The sequence below is a fragment of the Babylonia areolata genome, chromosome 3, assembly GCF_041734735.1.
Source record: "Babylonia areolata isolate BAREFJ2019XMU chromosome 3, ASM4173473v1, whole genome shotgun sequence".
Taxonomy (NCBI): Eukaryota; Metazoa; Mollusca; class Gastropoda; order Neogastropoda; family Buccinidae; genus Babylonia; species Babylonia areolata.
This window is the reverse complement of record NC_134878.1, coordinates 48,663,646-48,689,960: the sequence shown is the minus strand read 5'-3', so window position 1 is coordinate 48,689,960 and position 26,315 is coordinate 48,663,646. Positions and strand designations below refer to the sequence as shown.

Below are 26,315 nucleotides of genomic sequence, written 5' to 3'. Positions count from 1 at the left end.
TTAGAAACAATGTCAAACAGCATGTTGCTGTTTGAAAACACCACATGGTGATTTGTTTTACATGGTACACATAGAGATCACTCTGACATAGCAGAGTTCCCTTACCAGTTCATAAAAAGGAAAGTTCACTTGCATGTTTTCTGAAGTGACTATGTATGCAGCTGTAACAAGTACACAAAGTTTACTTGCATGTATTCTGAAGTGACTATGTATGCAGCTGTAACAAGTACACAAAATGGCCAAGCACCAGTGCTGTGCCAGGGGACTGACCATGATGAGGAAGACACGGACAGCTTGGTCGGCGTCTGTGGCTGTGATGCGTATGGCCTTGGTGCTGGCCCTCTCCACGTTCATGCCCGACCAGATCTTGGTGTTGAGGATAACACGCAGGCTGCCCTGAGTCCTCATCACTGTCATACACCAACACATTAAAAAAAAATTAACCTCCATCTACTCTATTTCCCCTAACTCACCATTGAACTTGCCCATCCTCTATCTTTTAAATCTTAAGTTTCAAATGTGAAAAGTAATACTTTAACAAAAAAATCTACACTCAGCAATCAGTATGAGTGAGGGACATTAAAACAAAATTCCTGCTCATCCACACACGGTTCTTCAATAATTAACAATGCTAGCAACTCTGGAGTAAAATCAGGCAAGACCTAGACCTGATCAGATGTGTGCACTGTGTATTAAAAACAAATGCTAGCTAATACAAGCTATGCTGACCTTCATAAAACTTTTTTCTCTCATGAAGGTCTCTTTTCAAAGCTTTAAGTACTTCTATAAAATGAAATCAATATCACAATCGTACAAATCAGTCCGAAGAAATTTTCACACATTTCATCATGCATTCAATCCATCAAATACAGCTTTCTTTCAAATCAATCTGAAGGAATTTTAAACGCTTTATTATCAATTTCTGAATGACATTAAATCAACCATATAACCACAGACAAACTGAGGGGAAATCATCATGAAATCCATGCCACTGACCCAGTCTGGACTGGAAGGTGTTTGAATTGGAGTTCTGTGGAGACATATCATTCAGTCGGATTGTACCACGACCTCGCTCAATCCATGTCTGCGTATCGCAGTCAAACACAAACAGCTTGCCATTGGACTGAAAAATAAAAATCCGGCGTAAATAAAAACATGATATGCATACAACAACAAAAACAAAAGACAAAAAAGACAAAAAAAGAAAAAAAAAAAAAAGAAGTCTGAAAACTGCTAAAACATTTCCCCACTTCTAATTCTCATTCCTTCACCTTTCTCAGCTGCATAAAGTTTTAGTGGAAGGTGATAGGTATAATCAGAAAAATCTTGTGGAACAATTGGGAGTTTAATTACCGACACACTTAAAAGAAAAACAACAAAAAAACAAAAACATAAAAGCTTTCCCTCCACACATACAGTACCCTCTGCACACACACACACACACACATTCTGCCCTCCACACACACACCTACAGCCCTCCACAAACAACCACAGCACTAACCTGTAAGACATTGGACTCATCCTCCTCTCCAGTGAACACCTCCACCTCCTTCAGGTCGACCTTGTTGTCGTGCTTGGCTTGGTATTCACGGGCCGACTCCTCCAGGGTCTGGCCTCCACGGGCCGCTGGAGCTACACCCACAGTACAATCATACTTAAGTACAGCCACTGGAGTTACACCCACAGTACAACCGTACTTTAGTACAACCGCTGGAGCTACACCCACAGTACAACCATACTTTAGTACAGCTGCTGAGGCTACACCCACAGTACAACCGTACTTTAGTACAGCCGCTGAGGCTACACCCACAGTACAACCGTACTTTAGTACAGCCGCTGAGGCTACACCCACAGTACAACCGTACCTTAGTACAGCCGCTGGAACTACGCCTACAGTACAATTGTACTTTAGTACAGCTGCTGGAGCTACACCCACAGTACAATCATACTTAAGTACAGCCACCGAGGCTACACCCACAGTACAATCGTACTTTAGTACAGCCGCTGAGGCTACACCCACAGTACTATTGCACTTTAGTACAGCCGCTGGAGCTACACCCGCAGTACAATCATACTTTAGTACAGCCGCTGGAGCTACACCCACAGTACAATCGTACTTTAGTACAGCTGCTGAGGCAACACCAACAGTACAATCGTACTTTAGTATAGCTGCTGGAACTACACCCACAGACTTTTCTCCCCCTTCAGTCCTGGATGACGATACCCACATTCACTCTTATAATGCAAGCGGGCTTTTACATGTATGACCGATTTTACTTAAACCATGTAGACAGTCATATTCTGGTGTGTTTTCTGGAGGGGTGGGGGTGGGGTGGGGTGTTGGGGGTGTGTGCATGCCATGTATGTTCTTGTTTCAATAACTCAGTGAACCCACCAGCAGCCTGAGCTTCATTGTCCTCCTCCTCTTCATGGCCATTGTCTGGCAGGGGGTCGCTGGAACCGTTGGTCAGTGCCACTCGCCCCGACAGGTTCTCCCCAAACACCAGGGGCTGGGAGGTGGAGGAGGCCTCTTCTGCTGCTGCAGGAGTGCTCTCCCCTTCAGCCAAGCCCTGCAAAGAGTGCTATATAACAGTGAGAGAAGTAGTGGACAACAGGGAATATGGAGTGCAGCAAACAGGTACCATACACACCCAACTGTCAACTTTATACCAAGAAATGTCAAGCCCCAGAAGTGTTACAGGTTACCGGTCCCATAGCCAACAGGGCCATCAAATCCACTGGGTCTAGGCCTTGACATACGAAGGTGAGGCAAAATCCTCTCCTTCCACTGTTTTGACCTTCCCAAATCAAAGTCAGGTATCCATTCACACCAAGGTAGAGTGAGGAAAATCAGAGCGAAATGCCTGTAACCAAGCACACAACACCATGACAGAATGGGACCTCAAACCCAGAAGTATGGGCATCAATACGGCCCAGAAGTATGTGCATCAATACAGCTAAATCTGGCCTGCAAGGTACCTTCGAACAAGAAACTGAAAAGAACTTTGAATGTGTCATTTTAAGTACCTCTATTGAGGACCATGTAATCATGTAATTTCACAAGCACCTGCAATGAAGATATGGAAATGTGATAAAGGTGACCGATATACACTTTATACCACAGTATGTAAGCTTTTCGTTACATAATCAATACTGCATAAGCTTTTAATCATATATCTCACGGTTAAGTTTGTGTAATTAAATACATTTTTTACTAACCATCCAACAACAAAAAATTAAACATGATAACCAAATACATGTGCAGCACCAGGGTGAGGATGTGAGTTTAGAATATAGTGTGAGAGAAACGTTTATGTGATGTAAGATAAAATGAATAGATATCAAACAAGCCCAAAAGACACAATGAAAATAATTCAATCACAGGGTAAAAAGAAGACAAAGAGAAAAAGATGTGAACTTTTGTGAATGGAGCTGAAATCAACACAGAACATGACTGGGTTTAGCTCCACGATCATTCAAACAATGCTAAATCTGTAAAGCCTCATCAAATCCAAAAACAATATCTACCACTAACCAGACAAGACTGACTCAACAAACCAAACAAGCATAAACTATGAGTTCTTATCATTAATTTAGCTCATAAAAATCAAACCAAACAAGCATAAACTATGAGTTCTTATCATTAATTTAGCTCATAAAAATTCCCACCCACCTTATAACTGATTTCTGAACCAAAGCATAGTAGAAAAAGGGGAACACAGAACAGCATAAAGTTACAATAGATCTGAAGAAGAAGCCAACTTACCGTGACCCGCTGGGAGAGATTCTGGCCAAAGACAAAGCCAGAAGAACTGCTCACTGATGTACTGACGCTATCCTTTAACCTGCCACAAAGCATGCTGCACTGCATGAAGCAAAAGTTCCATGTCACTGGTACACATTAACTCCTGTTAACTCTGACACAAGGCAGTGACAGGTAGGCCTCATTATCTTCTATCAATAACTGAAACAGCTACGTATTTTCAATGTTACGTAAAACAAAGCTGCCAGCAGAGGAATCGTATGAAAAGAATTCCAGGAGAATAAATGGTCTTGTTAATAGGTAAGGAAACTGGTTAAGCCAATACATAAACCATTATTCAGATATCTGAATCCACATTATCAGTCAAACAAAACCAGCAAAAAACAAACGAACATCCCACCATTAACAAGGCAATGTACAAACTTGAACACAAAACAAGAAAATAAACCTGAGCAACAGTATGTGCAAATCAGTGTAAGTCAAAAGCGAACTTAAAGTTCAGAAAATGCCTTTTATGAAGAACAATACCAGTTATTCATAAATGTAAAAACTAAAAGCCTAAAATGGTGACTGTTCAAAGCAACTGATGCTCAGTTTTGGTTTAAGACACAGACAGTGTGAAAAAACAAAATACCTAAATACAAAACAGATTATCTTACATCCAAATAGTATGTTGACTCACTCCTGACACATAGTTCTCTCCCTTGCTTTTCCCTACAGACGACCCATTTGTTAGGGTTCGGAAAAAAAATCACAAAAACTACAAAACATAAAGTAACTGAATGAAACTCACTGTATTTGACCCACTGACCCCTCTCCTCACGTTGTGTGAACGCCCATCCCCCTCCCTCTTCACTGCTGTCAGAGGCCGACTCACTATCAGTAACTTCTTGCTGGTAGCTTTCTTCACTACAGATACTTTATTCAATGTCTTCATCATCCTCGTTGATGTTGAAACCTTCAGTTTGAAGCATTTAAATCACTTCAGCAGCAGTAAAAGCCGCTGTTGTGATCTAGTTTGCTCCAAAAATTTCCACTTGTATCACCTGCGACGCCATTTTCCATACGTATGCAGATTAGCTTGTCGTGTGGGGTCCTGAACTCACTGTGGAGTGTGTTGTTAAGAAATCTCATTAAGAAACTTTCCATTCAACCCTTGACACGTTCGCAGTGCCCGGTGTAGCTGCGATTGTTATGCTACCCCATGAGGAAAACATGGAAAAAATTTTAATTGTCGAAACCGCTATAGCGTTCTATCGTCTGGAATGCTACCTTATGGCAGGAACGCTATAGCATTTCATCGTCTTGAGTGAGTTAACAGGGCTGTGAAAAAGTAAGGGGACAGTTTCTCAGATCAAGGTAAGAGTAACAGATATCCCATTTTTGTTTCAAATATATTTATCCTTTTATTTTTTTAAACAATACAAAATTCAGCTCAACAAATAACAATTTGGAACACACTATTGATGAGTGAAGGGCTGATTTTCAGTAGAACACTTTATTCAAAGGGAAAGACTATATCACTGCAAATTAACAATATGTTAACAAAATATTCATTTCCCTTGTCAACAATCCCAAACAATTGTTTCCTAGATATGAGTAGCTATTTTGAACAAACGGATAAAAACTGAGCACACACACACAATGTGCACTCAGCACAGCCATCTTACTGGTTGTTTTTACTGAGCTCTGCAGCAAAGTTGTCAGAGACCCCACTGGCACCAGCAGCAGAGGCAGACTCTGCCACATGTTCTGTGGATGATGTCACTTCCCCTGCCTCTGCTGGCACTGCACTGGAACTCACTTTGGTGCTCTCCTGAACGCTTTCCTTCACCGCATCTGAGTAGAGGAGAAAAAAATGAAGCCAATAGAACAGAAGCTCAACACCCACTGTCAAAATTGATCAGCCATTATTAATACACAAAAATCAGTCACAACCACAAGTGAATCAGGCAGGCTGCTAAACATTTAACTGCAAAGGAGTGAAGAAGGGTTTCTTGTGTCTGCTCTTCTCTACCTTTCATTCAAGCACATGCTCACTACCTGTTGACCTGTCTGCAGACTGATGAGAAGTACTGACGATTACTGCCTTGAAGTTGTGTGCCCCTGTGGGAACAAAGTTACTGAACTTGTCTGCTGCTGCCACCAGTCATCACAACTGGATAAACATTGGAATGTGCAACTTCAAAGGATAAATTATTACTATCTTACATTACTTACAGGAGAAATGCTACACCTGATGATCAGTTATTATGGAGTAAATGTTTTGATCTTGGACTGTGTACAGTAAAATGAAAGTCTAAAATACACATACACAAAAAAACAACAAACCAATAACATACAAACCTTTCACTTCAGTAGCTGTACGTGGATCTGGTAATTTAGCTGGTCTAAGTATTGATGATGATACAACTGAAAAAAAGAAGAAAAAGAGGTGAAAGAAAGTAGTCAACTTCATTTTTAAAAGGATAACACCCAACCACACTCTTTCCACCCTTCTATGTTAAAACATGCACGCTCATTATCTGAATGAAGGTAAGTTATTAATAAATATTTTAAAAGACAAAGAAAGAGGGTGGAGGGCAGGGGGGGTGAGGGATGCAGGGGGGATTTGTTCAAAGCCAAAACCTAAGCAAACTGTGAATAACTGTTGGATCCCACAATAAACCACAGGTAATTTCATCTTGATAGGAATGTCTATACTTGGCTGGATATTTGTTCGTATCACCTATCAAAAGAAATCTAAAATTGTTCACAAAATTACCTGCCTGCATCAAAACAACCTATATAAAAAAAACAATAACACATATTACCTGGAGATTTAGCAGCACCAAAAGATAAATCTGGAGCTCGCAGAGCTGATGGCCGTAACTGGAACTTACTGCTAGTTGCAGAGGTGTCTTTGTTTACAAAATCTGTAACACATTTTATAACTCTTACACATGTGAAACCGTAAAAACATATTGCAGTCAGAAACACAGTACTAATAAGATTAAAAACTTGCCAAGCAACTACAGAGATTCTGATTTCCTAGACGGTGATGGTGATATCCTGTACTTTAAGAACAGCACTGTACTACAATATAATTCACTGTTGAAACCACTCCTCTTCAATATACTTACTAATTTTTGATTGAGCTAAAATAGATTGCTTTGATGCTTGTAACTTGTACTAGAAAATCAAACTGAGCGTCTAGTCATTTGAATGAGACAGTAAACCGAGGTCCCAAGTGCAGCACGCACTTGGTGCACTGAAAAAGAACCCATGGCAACAAGAGTGTTGTCCTCCGGCAAAATTATGAAAGAAATCCACTCTGTTAGGTGCACAGATCTATAAACATGTGCTCAAGGCCTCGACCAAGCACGATGGGTTATGATGCTGGTCAGGCATCTGCCTAGCAGATGTGGTGTTGCGTATATGGATTTGTCCGAACACAGTGATGCATCCTTGAGAAACTGAAACTGTTGTCTGAAATTCACTGTTAAACCACTTTTTTATGGCAAACATACACACTTCCAGGAATACTGGCTTCATGGATATACTTACTAATTTTTGATGGAGCTAAAATAGATCGCTTTGATGCTTGTAACTTGTCATCTGAAACAAAAAATCCAAAGAAAGAAATAAGGGAAAAAATATATAAAGATTGTTTTTCAATTCAGTCAGTCTTAAGTCAACTTATCATTTTTTCTATCAACTACCATGTTTGGAATATATACGTGTCTTCAAAATGAAATATCGATCTTCCTTTGGTTTTTAAAGTCAGAAATCATTTGATCACTGTATATGGATGATGCTGGAGAGAAAACAAGTGCAGAAACAGACAAAACCAACACTTCCATGGCCAAAATTTCATTTCTCAAATGGTCTTCTACACACTGGCTTCAGTACTGTTGAGACACAAGATGACTGGGAATGGCCATGATGGATGTATGCAATTACAGATGCATAGGATGTGTGCAATTTTTGTTTCAGTTCAATGCTCACCAAGCCTCTCAACATGCATAACTGGTATAATAATAATATATATATATTTTTTTTTTCTTTTTTTTTAAGTATCTATATTGCACTGATTCTTGTAGTAACAGTAAAAGTGCTAACACAGCGCTTAATCTTCTTTGGTGTTACCTGCATTTGTATCTTCCCCCCCCCCACACCCCTTTTTTTTTTTACTAAAAAAAAATAATCAAAGAATCTGGCTTCCATTTAAGTATGTCTTGTAACCTGAAAAATAGGTTACTACTTCAGCAGAAGAACAAAAGAGAATGATAAGACAGAACCAAAAAAAAAAAAAAACCACACCAAGACTCACCACCACTATCACACTCTCCATCACTGGACTTCGATCCCACAGGATTGAGGCGACTAGGAGCAAGAATACCTGGGGAACCATGCCATATGGATTAATACAGTGTTTTTGATTTGATTTGATTGACTTATACCAGACAGTCAATCAAGGGCAGTGAAATGATAATCATGTAACTGTTCTCTTTCTCTCTCTTAATCTGAGATTTGGAACATAAGGCGTGAGCACTTTCATGAAAAACTGGCCACATTATTCAAATTATATTCATCCCCTCCTGGTTTCCTGTCACTGTGTAAATTAGGAAAAAAAATCCCAAACAGGCAAATTACATGTACACAGAGTACCACATCATACAAAGGCGACAACAATGCACATTTCTTTCACATGGGCAAGCAGGTGCAGGTGACTAATGCAATGAGGCTTCAACAAGAAATACAATGAGGCCTCAATAAGAAATGCACTTTTTTTTATTCCTAAATCCATGTGACCTAGACCACCAGTCTGGTAACCAGAGCAAGTAAAAGCAGAACACCAATGGAAATCATGAATCTGAAATGTTGTAGTCTGAGAATGCTGAAGCTGAGGAGTTTGGATTGTCTGGGCTCTAAGTCACTTTAAATCAGAATCAAACTACATACCTGTGCTCAACTTCACATTACCACATCAATAACATTGTTAATATGCTATACTACAGTTAAACCTTTCTTTTTTTCTTCTATGTTTACGTTTTGTTTTATTCAGAATGATATTTTCAAAGACAACATAATATCATTGTGTTGCATCATTCATAATTATGATTTTCTCTGTGCTTTCATACAAACAACAGTAGACACACATACAACTGCCAAGGAAGATTACCATTTCTTTCAGTTTTTAATGTCTTCTCAAATATTTTTTGACCGAAAGATTATTCTGATGCAATCATCTGCTGAAAGCAGTTAAGCACAAAACCTTTTTTAAATAATATTTTTACCTCAAGCATGCAAACTTCTTACAAATTATCTGAAGAAGGAAAGTGTAGACTTCTGACTGGTAGGCACATTAAAACCACCAAATGACAACTCCCCAACTACAGATCTATCTGCAGATCTCCCTCCAATGACAGAAATCTAAGATAAAACTGTTGACTCACAGTCTGATCTGGATTGGGTTTCTGCACTGCCAGTGGACACAACATCTGTTTTGAGAGGCATCCGTGTCAAGAACGGATTGGAGAATGCTGAAAAAACACAAAATAAACAACAAAATAAATGATCACATAACGACTGGATATAGCTGAGAAAAGTACAGTTATCCAAGTAATTGGGATAGTACACATCTATTATATCAAAGGATCACATGACCCTCCTCTTAACCCTTTCGCTGCCAGGAAAATAAGATTTAAGTGAAATCTATTTGCCAGGGTTTTTTCCACAAAAAAACGGGTATAATTTAAAAAAAAAATTCTGTGCTCTTTGTTATTGGAGAAAGACCCATAAAAGTATACATTTTCTGAAAGGTAAATGAATAAAGAATACAAAACACATGATGTTTTCCCATTTTATATATTTTTAGTGACATGCTGTTGTTTTGAAATCAGTGTTTTGTTTTTTGTCACATTTTCCACTTGTTCATTACAAACATTAGTCAGGTAATTTGCACTATCATTTTCTGGACAAATGGATATCTGCACACACAAAATCATACTAGAACAACCACAATATAAAAAAAATTGAAAAAGAAATAGATACACAACGCATTGTGACTTCTCCGAGTGATAATATGGATGTGAGGCCATGCCCCCTCAGTCTCCACTCCCCTCCTCTTTACCCCTCTCACACAGTCATTTATCCAGTTCTCATCAGACCGCGTTGGCTGATTGCCAAGAAAATCACTCACACTGTGCCCTGCTAAATTGGGTGACTTCTGTCATCTGCTAGAGCTAAGCAGCCAGCATCCCTCACTGATAGTCGTATCTTGGCCACTCTCTAGATTGCTCCCTTTATTTCCTATCAAATCGTCCTATAAATGTTCACCACTGTCTTCTTCGAATTTACGCTTCAATTCTTTTTGAGCATCAGCTAAAGAAAACAATCTTGGTTGATTTAGTTTGCTTCGATCACATGTCTTGAAGACAACGTCAGTCCAACATTTTGTTGAGCGAGCAAGCGAGGAGAGGAGTCAGGCAAACACTGCGGCCAGTAACCAACCAAAACGTTCAAGTAAAGGACTGCCTCATGACGTAGATGGGGTTTCTAGCTATGAATAGAATCTAGAAAGGTTCCCCAAGCCAAAGCTACCAGCATTTTTGTCAACGAACTGAATGCAAAGCTGGGAAAAGTCAGAATATTTCGATGACGAGTTATCTCGTCACTGTGGCAGCGAAGCGTACATGCTTGCCATGATGAATTATCTCGTCATATAGGCAGCCTAGGGGTTAAGTCAACAAAATTTTGTACAACATTGCCATACTGGCTTATCACCACTTTGAAGGCTCTCTCCCATCTTACTCATTTTCTGTCCTTTATATTTACACCCCTTCCTGTTCTTTCGGGTCTTCTGCTGATAAGCTTCTTCTGTCCCCAAAACCTCTTCAGAGACATTTGGCCAAAGGGCCTTTCTGTATCAAGCACCTCCTGTCTGGAATTCTCGGTCACTAACAAACGTTGTCCTCTTTCATGGCAAACTTGAAAACCCACCTGTTCAAACAGGCCTTTGGATGTGATGAAGCATAGTTAATTGTCTTTGTTTTTTCTCCTCCTACCCACCCCACTTTATTTCATTATTATCAATATATTCCAGTAATGTACAAGAATTCATCAGTTAGATACCTTTCATAAAACTCAGGTCTGAGGATCTGAACATACAAGCATTACGTTTAACAAACAGTTCACAAGCTTATCAAAATACATTAAGTCACTTGTTTCTTCAAAACTCCCAGAACTATGATTAACAACACTTAATTATCTGAAAGCTTCAAGACAAGTCCATGCCTATCAGTAACTTCATTCAAAAATATTTCCAGTCGTAAGCATTATTATCTGTAAGATGAAACAAATCATGTCAGATACGAGCATGCACACAAATGTACAGATACACAGTCACTCACTTGGCTGTGACATTCCACTTGCCCCGCCAAAGACTGCAAGAAAGACAGATTCAAGGTCAGATATTGAAAAAAAGAAAGAAAAAAAGATGTTTAACACCACCATTACAGAATCTCAATGTGTGTGTGTGTGTGTGTGTGTGTGTGTGTGTGTGTGCAAGTCCTTCTACAAAAAGTCTTCTTCTTCCTTCTACCACAGGGTACGTTCACATTTCCATAACTTATAGAGTTAAACGTACTGACATATTTAACTTCCTGGAATTAACAGGCCTGTATGTTATGTTGGTATTGTACTTGAGGAAATCTTAGAAACATTTTGCAAATGTGAATATTTGGATTTTCACAAAGCAGACAAAAATTTGCTTAAAATAAAATAGGCTGAAAAGCATCACAGTGACACTGTAGACCTAGTGTCTTTCAACTGTACTGTTTCACATCTGTTTCTACTTTTTCTTTTATATTAATTGGATATTACACATCAACTATCCAGAGCAGTCCATATAAAATCAGTGTTTCAACATTTAAGTGTCCATCAAGACACAGCAATCTGAGCAAATATTAGCACAAGCATCTCAACATCTATTTACAAATCTTCACCCAAACACACACACACCATTTCACATATCAACGAAAGCAGTAGACAGTACAATTTTAATTATAAATCTAGGGAGTATGTGGGCAGGAGAAAAGAATATTCAATTGTTTTTCCTGACCCATTAATTTTGAAAATGACCTACTGCTCTTCTCGTGAACTGATCAAATAACCTATGGTGCCCTGAACCAAAGCTAAACTGTACCTTTCTACTTACTCTGCATTAATTATTTTTAAAGCAGAGAAATGTTTCTATCACTGAGTAAAACTGTTGGAGGTTATTCATGCTAAACTTGTTTCCTCCTCTCAGTGTTACAGGTTTCCCAGTGTGCCAAAGAAGTGAACTGATCCAACCATTCCATATCAAAGTGACACAATAAGTTGTTTCCATCAAAGTGTCACAGGCTGTTGAGAAGGTAAGATCCTGTCTTTGACAAAGGTAACAAGGTTACTGCACATCACAGCCTGAAGGGCTTACCCACCTGTCCCTCCTCCAGGAATAAAACCACCCAGTTTTGATGGATGGACAAGAGGTGAGGAACCATTTTTGTGAGGAGAGGCTGATTCTGTTGTACTTGTAGCAGGCTGTGATTGTGACACATCATCTTTGTCAGGTGAAACTGAAATATATAAACATATATCGGTTCACAATTATCCAATAGTATTTTTAATGTATATTTAAAAATGCATGATTTTCTCATAGTCATACTACCAAGGATTTTAAACATTTGTTTTTTGCACTTAATACTAATAAGACAGGTTATCAGCTGGCTTGACAGTGACATGCTTCTGGCATAACTTACAAGTTAAAACATTCTGACATCATATACATACTGTTTGTCTGTCAAAACATGCTAAATGAGACAATGTAGCCGTGGAATTTTTTTGAGTGTGTATGCAGCATAAAATTCTGAGAAGAGTGCAGAAACATTTTCTTCTTTTTTACTCTTCATATTAACCAGTCGCTTGTTCAAGGCATTTTTCTTTAATAATGTTATGTGGATAAACCACAATATAATCACTGTGATTAATCAGGCCTCTAGGCTGACAATAATATGTGCTAAATAAACGTAACTCAAAATCTTGAACACTCATTTACTCCACAGCAATTAAGGCAAACATTCTCATAAGCTTGAGCAAACATTATGCATCAAGACAAAAATTACTCATCAAATACATAAAAAAACAAAATCTATTATGCAAACACCAAAGAGTGGAAGAGCACACACCTTGTTCTGATTCTTTCGATGATGAAACAACAGATGTCTGAAAATAGAAAATTATCTACAGTTGATCTGGATCAAAGTGTCATAATATTGCAATATAATCCACAGTAAAAACTGGAACATTATTTTAGAATACAAGCAGCATGTTCTGTTTCAAGAAACTAAGGGAGAGGGAGAGAGGAGAGGAAAGGGGATTGGGGGTAGTGTTGTAAATCACTGAGAGGTAAAGAGTGAACAAAAACTGAGAAAATAAGGGGAAAAGGCATCTTACAGATTTTTAAAAATCAAATAATGAATCATTCCATGTCAGTGTACTCAATCAGAAAAAACAACAATAAAAAACCAACTTTACAGTTTACTCTAAAAATTGGTTGTTTTTAAAATACTGACCACGTAACATATTTATCACATCATCTATAACATACTGCCATAACTATGAATAGCATAGTCTTTTGTGTGACAAAATCACATGGTAGAATTAACAAATAAATCATATGAAAAATCATAAAATGAAAACATACCTTTACATCATCCTGTCTTTCATCAGGATTGCTGTCTCCCTCTATCGTTTTTGATGAATCTACAACAAATCAGTTTGCACTCCTACATTTTATCCACAGATAACTAGTAAGCGATACAATGCCATTTAAAAAAAAGAAAAGAAAAAAAGATCCAATGTGTACTGTAACTAGTGTAAGGCATGTTGAACACAGAACAGGCACCTGAACCAAAAACACTATATCAGTAAACATCCAATTTTGGAATGTTGTACAAAAATTTCCAAGAACTAGAAGTTATTATATGGGTGTGAGTGAAATTTTTATAGTACTGAAAAGTTTGTGGCCAGGGTACTGAGGCTGTTTAACCAAAATGTCTAAACACCAAAACAAAGTAAAACAAAGTGAAAAATTGCTAAAATACCTATGCATAAACCTGTAAAATCTGCAAATACCCCCAACAGTTAAAATTTGGTGCTAACTTCACACTGGAATAAAATGTGTTCAGTGGTTCACAACTCTGTGAGAAAAAAAAAGAAAAAGAAAAAAGAAAAAAGAAAAAAAAAAGGACATTACACATTTTCATAGTCATTCGAATGGGATGACAAAGCATTGTTCAGTGTGTAGCATGCACTTAGCACATGTAAAAGAACCCATGGCAACAACAGGGTTGTCCCTGGAAAAATTATCTTGAAAAAATCCACTTTGATAAGAAAACAGATACCTGCAGACAGAAAAATAAAAGAGGTGATGCTGCAATATAACATGCTCTCCCTCAGGATAACAACCTATATTGCACACATGGAAATTTATCATGACAACAGTATAATAAAAAAAAAAAATTCCCCTCTGAATTTCTGGTGAAATCAAACTGTGAAACAGAAGCATGTGCTGATGTAACATGGAAAACAATGTATGCATGAGTCAGTGACTGCGATCAAGGCTTATCCTCCTTCCTTTCATAATTTGAAGAGAGTGGATACAGTCAAATATTTTAACCATTCTGAAAGACATTTTTGTATTCTTTCAGCAGCCTTTCCTTACATCTTTTTGCACATCTGCATTTACAGGGTGACTGCTGCTTCAAAACTTGACATATAATGCTACATCCCCATACTTTATATTAGTACACATAATACAGCTTCATAAATACCCTGTACACATGCACTTATAATCTTGAAGGAAAATATCTTTTAGTCTGTGTGAGACTTCTCTTCATAATGTACATTATTTGGTTTATCTTACTGAGTTATTCACCACTGTCTGGACATAGGATCAAATGACAACTGACTCCAAAATCCTATTCCTCATAAATGAACTTGTCAATGTTATTCTAACTAGCATGCATCACACTATACATACATTGTGACTGATATAAATTTTAAAAAAATTAGTGGAATCAAGACCATTCCTGAAGTGTAACACATATTTCAAATAAAAATGCATTTAAAAACTCTGATGCCTTTGTTGTATTTGTGTACCATTTAATAATAAACACAGATTCCTTTTTTTCCTGTTAATTTGGTAATGTTCAGAGATTTGCAAGTATAATAAACAGAACAGACACAAGAATACTGCCCAAAGGAATCCAACTTAATATGATTCTTGCTTCACCAATATCTCTGACCCTATTCTAACATTCTGCCATCTGCCAATTTAATTTATTATCCATCTGAGTTCATTTTTGATGGATACATACGCACGTAAATGACTTTTTAAACTGTTATACATCATATCCACAGTTTGTCATAGCTTGGCATCCAAGGTGTTTCATTCTAAGCATGGTAGGTCATGTATTCTGGTGCAATTTTTGTTAATGTGCTTTGATGAAGCTTTTTCCCCCTCAAATTTCAGACAAGGGCTTAATATGACTGAATTTATTTTCTCACTTAGTTTATAAGGTTTTTTGGGGTTTTTTTAACGATGAACACTAAGACCACCTCAAAGTCTTCTCTGAGTTACTTGTTGACACAAAACTCGGATTAAACTGTGCTCCCTGACCCTTATTATCTCAGTATCAGCCCGCCATGAAGTCATACGGACGAACGTTTGGGTTGAATACCTGCCCATTATCATATTACACCTCTCTTCTAACTTGACTGTAAATTAAATTAGACCACTTGCTGAGCAGTCTCTACTACTAAAAACATGGTCAACAGCAATATCTTCTTTCTGCGGACAGCAATGTTTTCTGCAAGTGCTGCAATGACTGAATCAGTGACCGAGTACGATCCACTTCAATTCAAATTGGGGGGCTATCCACTCGGTCTCCAATCTCCCATCACAATCAATATAAATGAAAGGGAAGCACACAGTACGAAAGTCGCAACGATGACCCTGGCCTAAAAGCAGTTTAGTTTTCTATTTATGGTCTATTTTAAGAGAGTTCCTTTCGGGTCTACCGGTTCAATTATGAAGTCGTGGAAATAGCAGCCGAGACACTTTCGAAACTATTGGATTTGATCAACTACTGCTGTTGATGCTTACGAAATCTGGAAATGACCGTTCACTAACATTTTACCAAAATTGTGTTTTGCAGCAACATTTGTAAATTTGAACACGTATTTTTCAATTTAACAATGTTATTCCGCGCTCACCTGCAGCTTCGGCCATGTTGCCCGTGTTGTGTTTTACAAAAATCACGTGACAATCCAGAGGGCGCCTCCAAATTGTTTTCATTAAGCTTAGGTCTGCAGAAAGAAAAACTGACCTGGGATGCATGCACTGATCTATATTTTTAAATTTGTGGATGCATGTCGAAGAAAACTTTACTAAAGTTAGGATTTGGCCATCACGCTGTCTACTTTCTGTTAATTTAATGAAACAAAAACAGAGGCCATGTGCATGTGCAATTATCAAAAACTTCCTGTCCTTCACCATGTGAGTGAATGCCACTGAAATGTAAACAAGCATGTACGCAGGTCAACGGTGGATGCCCGTGCTTCTTTATCCATTCATCACGATCATCATATTTTATTCTTGTTCTGGTTGCTGCATGCTCTGTGTGTGTGTGTGTGTGTGCATTTTTGTGTGTATGTGTGAGTGTATGTGTGAATGCATTTGTGCCTGTGTGTAAGTGTGTTAGCGCACGCGCGCGACATGGGTTAATTACCAGTTAACCCATTTGAAGAGATCACATGGTTTCTCTGTAGATGCCGTGTAAGTCATATCAGTCAACACTGCCAGGGTGGACATAATAATAATAAAGTTAGCCATCCAATAAATGCTTCAAAACAGGAAATGTGTGACCTTGGAAGTTAGTTGAAATGGGGGATAATAGCACCAATACCAAACTGAAAGCATATGAGAGAGTATATGTTCAAATTTGCAACCTGTACACAAACACATCTTCCTTTATTCTGTGTATGCAGATTCCTCCATGCAGGTCTGTCAGTTGTGTCCAAACCCGGGTCTCAGCAAATAATTTTCCCTTCCATTCTGCGATGTGATTCTGTGTGCCCTGTCAACATGTGACGTTTCATTGGGTGGATGAGTGGTGTGCATGTGTTGTACCGTTCTGACAAGTTTACACAAGGAAATAGTGAATTGAAGTGACGTAACTCTCCAATACAATGTACTAACCAAACCTTAGTTCCCTTAAAACATGCCCCATCTCAGTTCCCTGAAGCACTGTTTTCACAAGGCCTTTATAATATATTTGGATTTTGTTACATGGCTATACCTACATTGTTTACTTTTCCTATTATTACAGCAGATCATATCGTCCAGTGTGCTGCTCAACGCTTGGCGTTGTTCAATGGTGATATCAAAATATCAAATATCTTGTTGTAACTGTACACTACTCATTTCAATGTCCTGGATACTTCTTTCTAAATCAGAAGAGGCCAATATTTGAGTGATAATGAAGGAAAATTGTGTGTGTGTTTATGTGTGTGTGTGAACACATGTGCCTTTTTGACCAAGTTTATTTTCACTTGACATAGACAAGGCAGTATCTTTGAATAGAAATCTTTCAATAGAATCTTTTTTTATTTTTATTTTGGTCAATGGCCAGCATTTGTGAATGGTTTAAGTGCAACATACAGCTAGACGCAAAACTGAAAGTTTTCAAAACTCAGCTTCCCAAGTGACCCTCAGCCCTGGTCACATAGCCAAGCAGCTGGCCTGCTCTTTTGTAGAAAAAACAAACAAAAAATAAACAAAAAACACACAATGTCATGTTTTACAATATTACAGCATGTGTGTTTCAGAATGTGTGTTTAAGAGAAAACTAAGGAATCATGGTTGAAATAAATTTCCACTCATCAAAGTTGTGATGATAAAATCATGGACCTTACAGACGCTTAGGTTGAAAGCCCAACACACAGCCACTCATGTTTCACATCCCTCACTTTTTTTCTTTTTTTCAAATTATATATAAATCCGACCTCATTCTGGTATTTGAAACATTCTTTCTCATCTTTAAAAACAACACTGTTTTGTGCATGTCTTAAGCCTTACACTGGACTCAAGAAGTACTGGGTTACAAAATACTTGATTGACTGGATGCAAAAACGTTCTAAATGAAATGCAAAACTGACCCAACATTTAAACAGAATATTTAATCATACATTTAGCAGAGCACCTCTTTCGGAAATGTTTCCATACAAGTGCAGATGTGTGTGTGCATGCTCAACGCACACACAGTCTTTTGTTCATACAAATGATATGTTACAATTTTCAAAGCTCGTAAAATTGCAGGGAAAATGGGTGAAGAGTGGTACAGTGTTATGATTTTTGTAGACTTATGTTTTCAAAGTTGAGAAAACTTGTCAAATATGTAAAATCAAAGTTCAATAATAGTGCTGCATTTAAAAGATTATAGCAGACTGCAGAGGTAGAATGTGATTTTTTTTCACTCCTTTTTCTTAACAACCTGGGGCAGTTTTTTGACAGTATTATTTTTTGGAACAATAAAATATAACCAGTTTTGAATCTTAATCATTTAAGATCAGGAAGTAAAGATGTAAGGAAATGATGGAGTTATATAACACTAAAATACAGTACAGAGTATAACAATAGTTGGGTAGCCACACTATAGTGAATTAGTAACCATTAACTGACCAGTTTACACATTTGTGGTGAATGTGTGTGAGAGAGAGAGAACAATGCCAGGAAATGCAAGCAAGATTTATGTTATTAAAACACACACACACACACATACCGTACACAAGACCACCAAAGCTGGAACTGCATGAAAATCTATTCAGTTTATTGGTAATATCAGGAGAGAAAAAAACAGAAAGAAAGAAAAAAAACAACAAACAAACAAAAAACAAAACAAACATAGAAAAAAAAAAACCAACAAAAAAAACCAGGGGTGGTGTGGGGGTGGGGTTGAAAACAAAAAGCAACCTGTACATGGACACATACATTAAACAGATGGCATTTCTGAAGAAATGAAGAGAGAAATCATGTATGTATTCTTGATAAAGCCATATGCAACACTCCTGTTTTGAATGGAAACACCCTATCCATGATTCAATATAAACTATTTACAAAATGCATGTCTTCATTAGTAATGATAGACATAGAAAACAAATAATTTTGTACATGTAACAGAAATCATTCCAACATTAACACATACCATATATATAGTAAAAACCATTATGTAAGTGTAGCTGCCTCTTTCAAAGATTCTGGGCTTACCAAGAATTCTTGAGTCAAAGTTAGGACTGGTGTTTAAGGTTGACACGGTCAAATACAACTGTAGATTCATAATGACATATACTTAAAAAGCCAGGACAATTTTCTAGACATAAAGCATTTCACAACACTTAAAATTATGAAACATAAAAAAAGAAAGAAAGAAAGAAAGGAAAAAAAAAAAGAACTAAAACATCCCATACATGAAATTAACAGTCCGAAATATAATCAATGAACACACTTAATTGTCGTCTTTATCACAAGAAACTGGATGCATCCATAATACAGTTGAAAATTCTTTTGGGGCAGTTACTATGTGAATGTCTGAAGTGTTCATCCACACATTTGAAAATTCTGTAGTTTAAAAATCAATACCAACCCCCCACCCCTTGCCAACCCCTAATATTCCACAGAAATTAGGCACACTGCTTTAAAATTCATCTGGGGACAAATGATCTGCTGTGTAACGAAAGAAACTGAATGATTCCCTGCTGAATACTTACAGTATATTTTGTGTTTAATTCATGCCCAAAATACATCCCATGCACTAGTTAATGATTAATGTTGAGAATTCCACTCAGACTGTCAGTGTCTACCTTTGTCAGTGCATGTTTACCCTTTGACTAACATTTCACTCACATTTTATGGTGCTTGCAAGAACTCGAAGAAGCAGATTTAAAGTTCTCAAAAACTGTAGTCACACCTTGACTGTGATTCTCCTTAACCAAATCAAAGAAATACAATTGTGTTATTCAGAATATCATTATCAACATTATAACCATTTAAGATGTTACTGACCAAGGACAGTGGACAAGGGAAGGGGGTGGAAGTGGAGCACAAGGTCAGCCTGACATCAACAGGTAGTGAACTGCAGCTGACAGAAGAGTGGTGAGGGAAGATAAGGTTGGGTGGGCTGGGGGTGTGGGGTGGAAGAGAGGGTGCAAGTCCAGGTGACACTCCATACACACTTTAACATCAATAAGAATAATATTGCAGACTGACACATCTCCCAGACAAGGGGCGCATGGCGTTTATAACAACGTTATAAAGTATACACACATGCGTTCGTCTTTTCGAGTATGACACACCACACACACAGCCAGCAAAATGATGCTTAAAATGCAACAGTAAAAGCACATTAAAATCACCACAGTTCAAAACTCAAAGCCCAAAACAGGCACAAACCATTCATGCACATCATACATACTATACATTATCATGAAATTATCATTTATCAACCATATCATGTTCTTCTTGTTCTTGTAGCTTATAGTCCAGCTGACCGCACAAGGCCCTATCAGGACTGTCAAAGTCAAACCATACAAATGCCGCACGAACACAAAACTGTCACATCTACAAAAATAAATTAAGACAAACCCACAAAACACAGTTCATGACACTGTCACAGTATCCCAACCATTTAGCTCCTTATGGCAAATGTGACTAGGCCATGCTAAGGACGCCAGCCATTCTGCTTGATTTATCATCCCCTGATTAAAAAAAAAAGGATAAAACAATACTTCAAAGCCAAACAAACAAAAATTTTAAAGACCATATAGGCAAATAACACTGCAGAATGGGCAGCAAGTAACCCATCCCAGTGTTTACATCTCACTTCCTAATCACCAGAGCAAAACAGCACAGATAGTAAATCACTGACTGTGGAAAAGAGAAAAAAAAAAGTGTCAAGGTTTGCTTGGAAAAAGAAAGGGGAATCGACTGGGAAGGCAGAAAAAGGAGACAAGAATGAACAAAGAAAAAGGCAGAAACAAAGATAGTGATACAAAAGAGGAAATTTCTAGCACATAATTTTACTCCTTTTTCTTAACAGCCTGGGGTAGTTTTTGACAGGATTAATTCTTGGAACAATAAAATATAGCCAGTTTTGAATCAATCATTTAAGATCAGGAAGTAAAGATGTAAGGAAATGATGGGAGTTGTATAACACTAAGATACAGTACAGAGTATAGGTTATAACAATAGCTGAGTAGCCACACTATAGACCAGTGAATTAGTAAACATTAACTGACCAGTTTACACAATTATAATGAAATACCCCCAGCATCACCACAAGGGGAATCAACTACATCAATAAACTACCTAAATGACAGGCAACAGGTATTGTTAGACTTTTAAGTTGTAGCCACGGAACCACTGAATTTCTATCATCTCCAGTTTATATAAAAATTAAAATTAAAAAGAGGCTGAAAACAAAGACCAAAATGGAAAGTGATAGAAAAAATTAATTTGGAAGTTTGATTTTCCAGAAGGCAGTGATACTGTTCATAACAGAAAGAAATTTTTCACTATTCCCTTGGGCACGGGGGAGAATAATTCTCCATAAAATAAAATACTCATACTTGTTTATAATAAATTCATCTGCAGTTACTGAGTTATATGTTGACAATGCTTACAGACCAGCTGTTCAAAAAGGCCCAATATTAGACATTATTATTATTGTCTTTTTTAAATATGTAATAAAAAATTTTTTTTTTAAAGACAGACAAAAGGAGGGGTAAGTATTGGTACGTCTTGGATATTGGGTATCAATGAGGTACAGAGAAGGTGTAATGTAGACTGGGAAAACACTCTCACTTTCTCCTTGTACCACAAGCAGAACCACTTCTAGTTCTACCACAGTACCAGCACTATCAAAAAACAAACAAAAAAAGCAAAAACAAACAAAAAAAACCCCAGCAATTACAAAAACTGTAAAAAGAAAAAGAAAAAAAAGATAATAATAAAAATAATAATAATAAAAAAAAATTTAAAAAATGAAAGAAAGAGAAAAAAAGCCTTCATATTGGTACTATGGTAGTGAACATCTCAGTAAATGTAACCAAATGACAATCTGCATCAGTGTTGACAACAGAATATATATATTTTTAAAATATCCGGTGACCTTGGCAGCATTCCATTCGTTGCAGTTTAGTGCCAAGTGTAACAACAAACTTCACAAGTTACATGTACACAAAAAGCATTCATAAAATTGGCATTTAAAAAAAAAATCTAGAGAAAAATACATAATATATGAAGTCCAGGCATTGACAAACAAAATGGAGGTAAGATAAGTTAAACATGCTTTAATTTGTATGTTTACTGTATGAATGAATTTGGTTTCCTCTCCCTTATCTTGACTCCACAATGTTTGAATATCAACAGACACTGTCCATAGAACAGTGCTAATTTGAAGAATGCAAATTTTATGTGAATAAAATTTGTAAATTTTCAACCTGTTACTGTGTTAGTGTTACAACCTATTATAACAATGGATTTATCTCATTTTACATTCATTCAAACACTCACTTCTTACCCCCCCCACATGCACTTTTCCCCTCAATGTGTGTGTGTGTGTGTGTGTGTGTGTGTGTGTGTGTGTGTGTGTGTGTGGAGGTGGGTGGGTGTGCAAATGTGTATGTGTGTTTGAAGTGATTATCATGTGTTGCCCCAATGCTGCTGTCAAATATGAGAGACACCACACGCTGAGAAATCACAAATGCATGCACTGCACATACACATTTGTTGCATCAAAATGTGTAACAGAAAGGTATACAGAAATTCAAGTTGTACACACCTTTTTCACACTGTTTTACAGTACTTTAAAATCTGTTCAAACGGACAATGCATACTGTATCATATAGTGATATACATATGACATGGCTGCAGCTAAACTACAAAACAATTACTTTAAAAAATCAATAAGTGGGGGGAGGTAGATCAGGGATATGATATGTCCATTCCAAGAACTAAGTTATGCACTTATTGAAGTTATTCAGTTATTGCATCTAGCTTTTAAAAAAATCAAGTTCCTGGTGCTCTTGCCATTGTTATGGACACTGGGAAAACATTTGTGAATTATACAATATTATGTGAATGTATACATTATGCATACATCATGAAAATCGCTGACTCACAGTCACATTGTTTCATTCACTCATGTACTATGTACTATTGTAGGAAGGGCAGAAAGTTCCACTGGAACTGGAACTCCCCCTGTGGAAGGGGTTCAGAGAGGAGGGGCTGCAGGGGGGAGAATGATGAAAGTATACATGATTTTTTCAAACTGGATAAAATTCAAGTACAATGACATTTGTCATTAACTTACAAAGAATAACAAGAAATCTAAAGAACTTTCCATAATACACACACACACAGACACACACACACATAGTACACACACGCACACACAGACACATGCGCGCGCGCGCACACACACACACACACACTTCATCATCATAATCAAATGTTCACAAAATGTACAAGAACTGGTTAGCTACATCATCAACATGTTGCCAGTTCAGACAAAAACTGAGAAGTAACACAATGACATAATCTGGGACAGTCGAGTTATTTGGGCTGTAATGTTCATCATTTTATAACTGGCTCACACATTAGAATATTCTTACATTTCATGTACTCACGCATATACATTATGAACACATTTAATTTTAAACTTAACTGAAAACAGAAAAAAGAAAGGAAAAAAATAAGAAAATTAATCAATGAAAATGTAAATTATAGCATTTTACACTTGCTACCAGTGTATGCAGACAAGCAGACAAGTACATTAACATGTTACACACACACACACAAACCAGAACACAGCATAAGTTTTGGAGTTTAGTATGAACAGAACCAGTAAAAACACAAACCTACCAAATCATGTCTACATCTGAGTTCATAGTCAAAATCAATAGTCAAATTCATCATCTATACTTCCTACATATTCACAAATGTCATCAAACTCCACTTTGACAAGAACATCCCGATCAGCTAAAAGTTGAACAAGTGCTCTGCATGAATCTTTGTCCTTTTTCATGATTTTACCCAGCTGACTTTTGTAGTCTCCAGAGCAAAGCATGACATGGGCGGTTTCACTCCTGGGAATCACGGTCTCCAGCTGTGAATGTGACAGACCTTCAAGAACTTTCCCATCGTCTGTCTTACAAATTGCATTGTCTCTACTGATTAAATCTAACACCACAACTTTCTCCTTGTAGTATTTACCCCTCTTGAAGTTTTTGTCCACAATCCTTACTCTCAGATGAGGTTTCAGCCATGAAGCAGAACTGCCTCCCGAGTGGCTTGATTTAGAAGACTCAGAATCAGACTTGTACTGTTTTGAATGATAGCCATCTCTTGACTCATGCTTCCTCTTTCTACCACTCTCTTCCTCCTTGTTCTTGTGTTTCTCATCTTTGTGTGATCTGCCTTCATCTCTTCTTCTGTCTATGTGATCAGAGTCACTCTGCTTGTCATGTCCATTCTGTTTCAGTTCTTTGTCTTTGTAACTGTCTGCCTTACCTTTATTCAGATATTTAGAATATTTAGAATACTCCTTTTTTCTCACTACCTTGACAGCATACTGAGTCAGAGTAACAACCTGACCACTCAAAGCCAATTTTATCACAAGTCTTGCATTGTCCTCATCAATACCTTCAACCACACCATACAAATCTTGGTGTTTTCCACTGACAATAACACAATATGATCCCTTCTTCAATTCCATGTTTTCCCCATCCTCATCTACCTTTGCATCTTTCTTATTATCTTTGCTGTTTGATGCTTGACTTCTGTCCGCACCAAGCCCAAGCCCTTTCGGACGCAGATGGGCTTCCACAGGAACTATCACTTTCCCATTCTTACCTATTCCCTGTCCTTCCTTCCACCCCATGCCCCTCAACATAGCAAACCCAAACTGCTCGATAGGGATCTGTTCGTAGTCAGCGTCGTCAGGAACATCAGGTCGCAAGGCAACGTCAAGTTTGTCATCCGTTTCAAACCCCTCTGGAACTTTGTTCTGCATCAACAAAGGAATGGCCAAGTTTGGATCTGGCTTATCACGGCCTTCCCATGACTCCTGGTACTTTGCAGATTCTTCTAAAACTTCTCTGGCAGCCTGCTGGTCTATGTCATTCGGATCCAAATCCTTCACGTCGGAGAAACGTTTCTCTGCCTCCCCTCTCCAGCGGTTTTTCTTAATCAGCGGTATCACGTACGGCTCATTCTCTTTTCGCTTTGCCACTGTACTTTTCACTTCATTTTCTTCTAAAGAGAGAACAAAGTCAGTCTCTGTTTTACCATCGCCTATGTCTTCACCGACGGCAGATGCTGTCAACTTTTTCGTTTCAACTTTCTTAGTGAAGCCGAACGAAACCGCAGGTTTGTTGTCCGCCATGATGCTTCAGGAAGTGCTTAAATCTGTTTTCATTGAAGGAGAACGCAATGTGTAGGGATGACAGATTTATCTCCCTCAGAGTGCCCACTCCCATGCTTGAATCCAGCTGCCAGACACAAAAACTTCAAGAGTTAACAGAATAAAATAAAACAAATAAAAATTTTTAAAGGCTACAAAATTAACTGATGGAGATGGGAATGGGAAAAAGGGTGCATGAAAAATGGTAAATCGATGATGGGCACACACGTTACCGTTTTTTCACGAAAAATCTCATTTTCAAACGATTCGTATCAGACTAAGAATGAGCTAATATAGTGATTTTTAAAGAATTTTATTGTGTTACGAAAATTACTGTGATTGTCTGTGTGTGGACTTAAAAGCATCTACTTAGGACTTGTGTTGTCAGTTTGTTTTTAAAGCACTCAGGGTTCATAACATTAGCTGACTTGAACCGTGATGAAGACCCGTAAACCTCAGAAAGGATTTGTTACTTTACAATGATCAGTTCAAAGCTCATTTGCCATTCTTCCTTTGAGTATGTCATTTTAGAATAATCATTTGCAATGTTTGCTTTGAGCATGTGCGCAGCAGCAGTAGTAGTAGTAGTAGTAGTAGTAGTAGTAGTAGTATTAGGGACTGGCATTTTTGCCTTTTGGCCTCGCGGCCTATAAACGTCCCCTCTTTGTATTTATCTTTTCCGTTTGCATTGCATGCTTCATTTTAGATATATCAAAGCAATTATTCGTCAAATTTATAAAACGTGTTACCGTGCCGAATTTTGGATCGCAGTCCAGAAAGTTCTTAAACTGTAGCTGAGTATCTTTCGCAAAGTTTAACTGAAGGTGGTAGTGAGTTCCACAGGTTAACCGTGAACACGAATAGAAAAGTTATATTTTCTTTTGTTAGTATAAATTGGTTGAACAAATATTTTTCCTTCAGAATTTCTTGTTATGCTTGATTGGCGAAGAGTTACTGCAAAAATTGTTAGTATCAACGTCCTCGACGTTGCTAATAATGGTTTT

The 26,315-nt window shown here is 37.6% G+C and overlaps 2 protein-coding genes across 3 annotated transcripts in view; both read right to left on the bottom strand.

Annotated features, from left to right (window-relative positions):
* LOC143280049 (uncharacterized) overlaps positions 1 to 16,106 on the bottom strand; it is a 28,338-nt gene extending 12,232 nt beyond the window's left edge. The window contains exons 1-16 of one of the 2 annotated variants that reach the window (XM_076584527.1): positions 16,067 to 16,106; positions 13,494 to 13,552; positions 12,976 to 13,012; positions 12,229 to 12,366; positions 11,158 to 11,190; positions 9,202 to 9,288; positions 8,076 to 8,144; positions 7,310 to 7,360; positions 6,577 to 6,678; positions 6,110 to 6,175; positions 5,434 to 5,602; positions 3,767 to 3,845; positions 2,396 to 2,582; positions 1,502 to 1,632; positions 997 to 1,123; positions 271 to 410 (exon numbers count right to left, since the gene is read on the bottom strand). In XM_076584527.1, coding sequence (XP_076440642.1) covers positions 271 to 410; positions 997 to 1,123; positions 1,502 to 1,632; positions 2,396 to 2,582; positions 3,767 to 3,845; positions 5,434 to 5,602; positions 6,110 to 6,175; positions 6,577 to 6,678; positions 7,310 to 7,360; positions 8,076 to 8,144; positions 9,202 to 9,288; positions 11,158 to 11,190; positions 12,229 to 12,366; positions 12,976 to 13,012; positions 13,494 to 13,552; positions 16,067 to 16,082 — 1,491 coding nt within the window. In that variant the 5' untranslated portion in view covers positions 16,083 to 16,106. The remainder of the gene's footprint in view (positions 1 to 270; positions 411 to 996; positions 1,124 to 1,501; positions 1,633 to 2,395; positions 2,583 to 3,766; positions 3,846 to 5,433; positions 5,603 to 6,109; positions 6,176 to 6,576; positions 6,679 to 7,309; positions 7,361 to 8,075; positions 8,145 to 9,201; positions 9,289 to 11,157; positions 11,191 to 12,228; positions 12,367 to 12,975; positions 13,013 to 13,493; positions 13,553 to 16,066) is intronic. The other variant, XM_076584528.1, reaches the window with a different exon arrangement.
* Positions 16,107 to 22,485: 6,379 nt separating this feature from the next.
* On the bottom strand, positions 22,486 to 25,293 carry LOC143280048 (G-patch domain and KOW motifs-containing protein-like). Its single transcript, XM_076584526.1, has one exon. The coding sequence runs from the start codon at positions 25,291 to 25,293 to the stop codon at positions 23,806 to 23,808; it is 1,488 nt and encodes a 495-aa protein (XP_076440641.1). The 3' UTR covers positions 22,486 to 23,805.
* Positions 25,294 to 26,315: the final 1,022 nt, after the last annotated feature.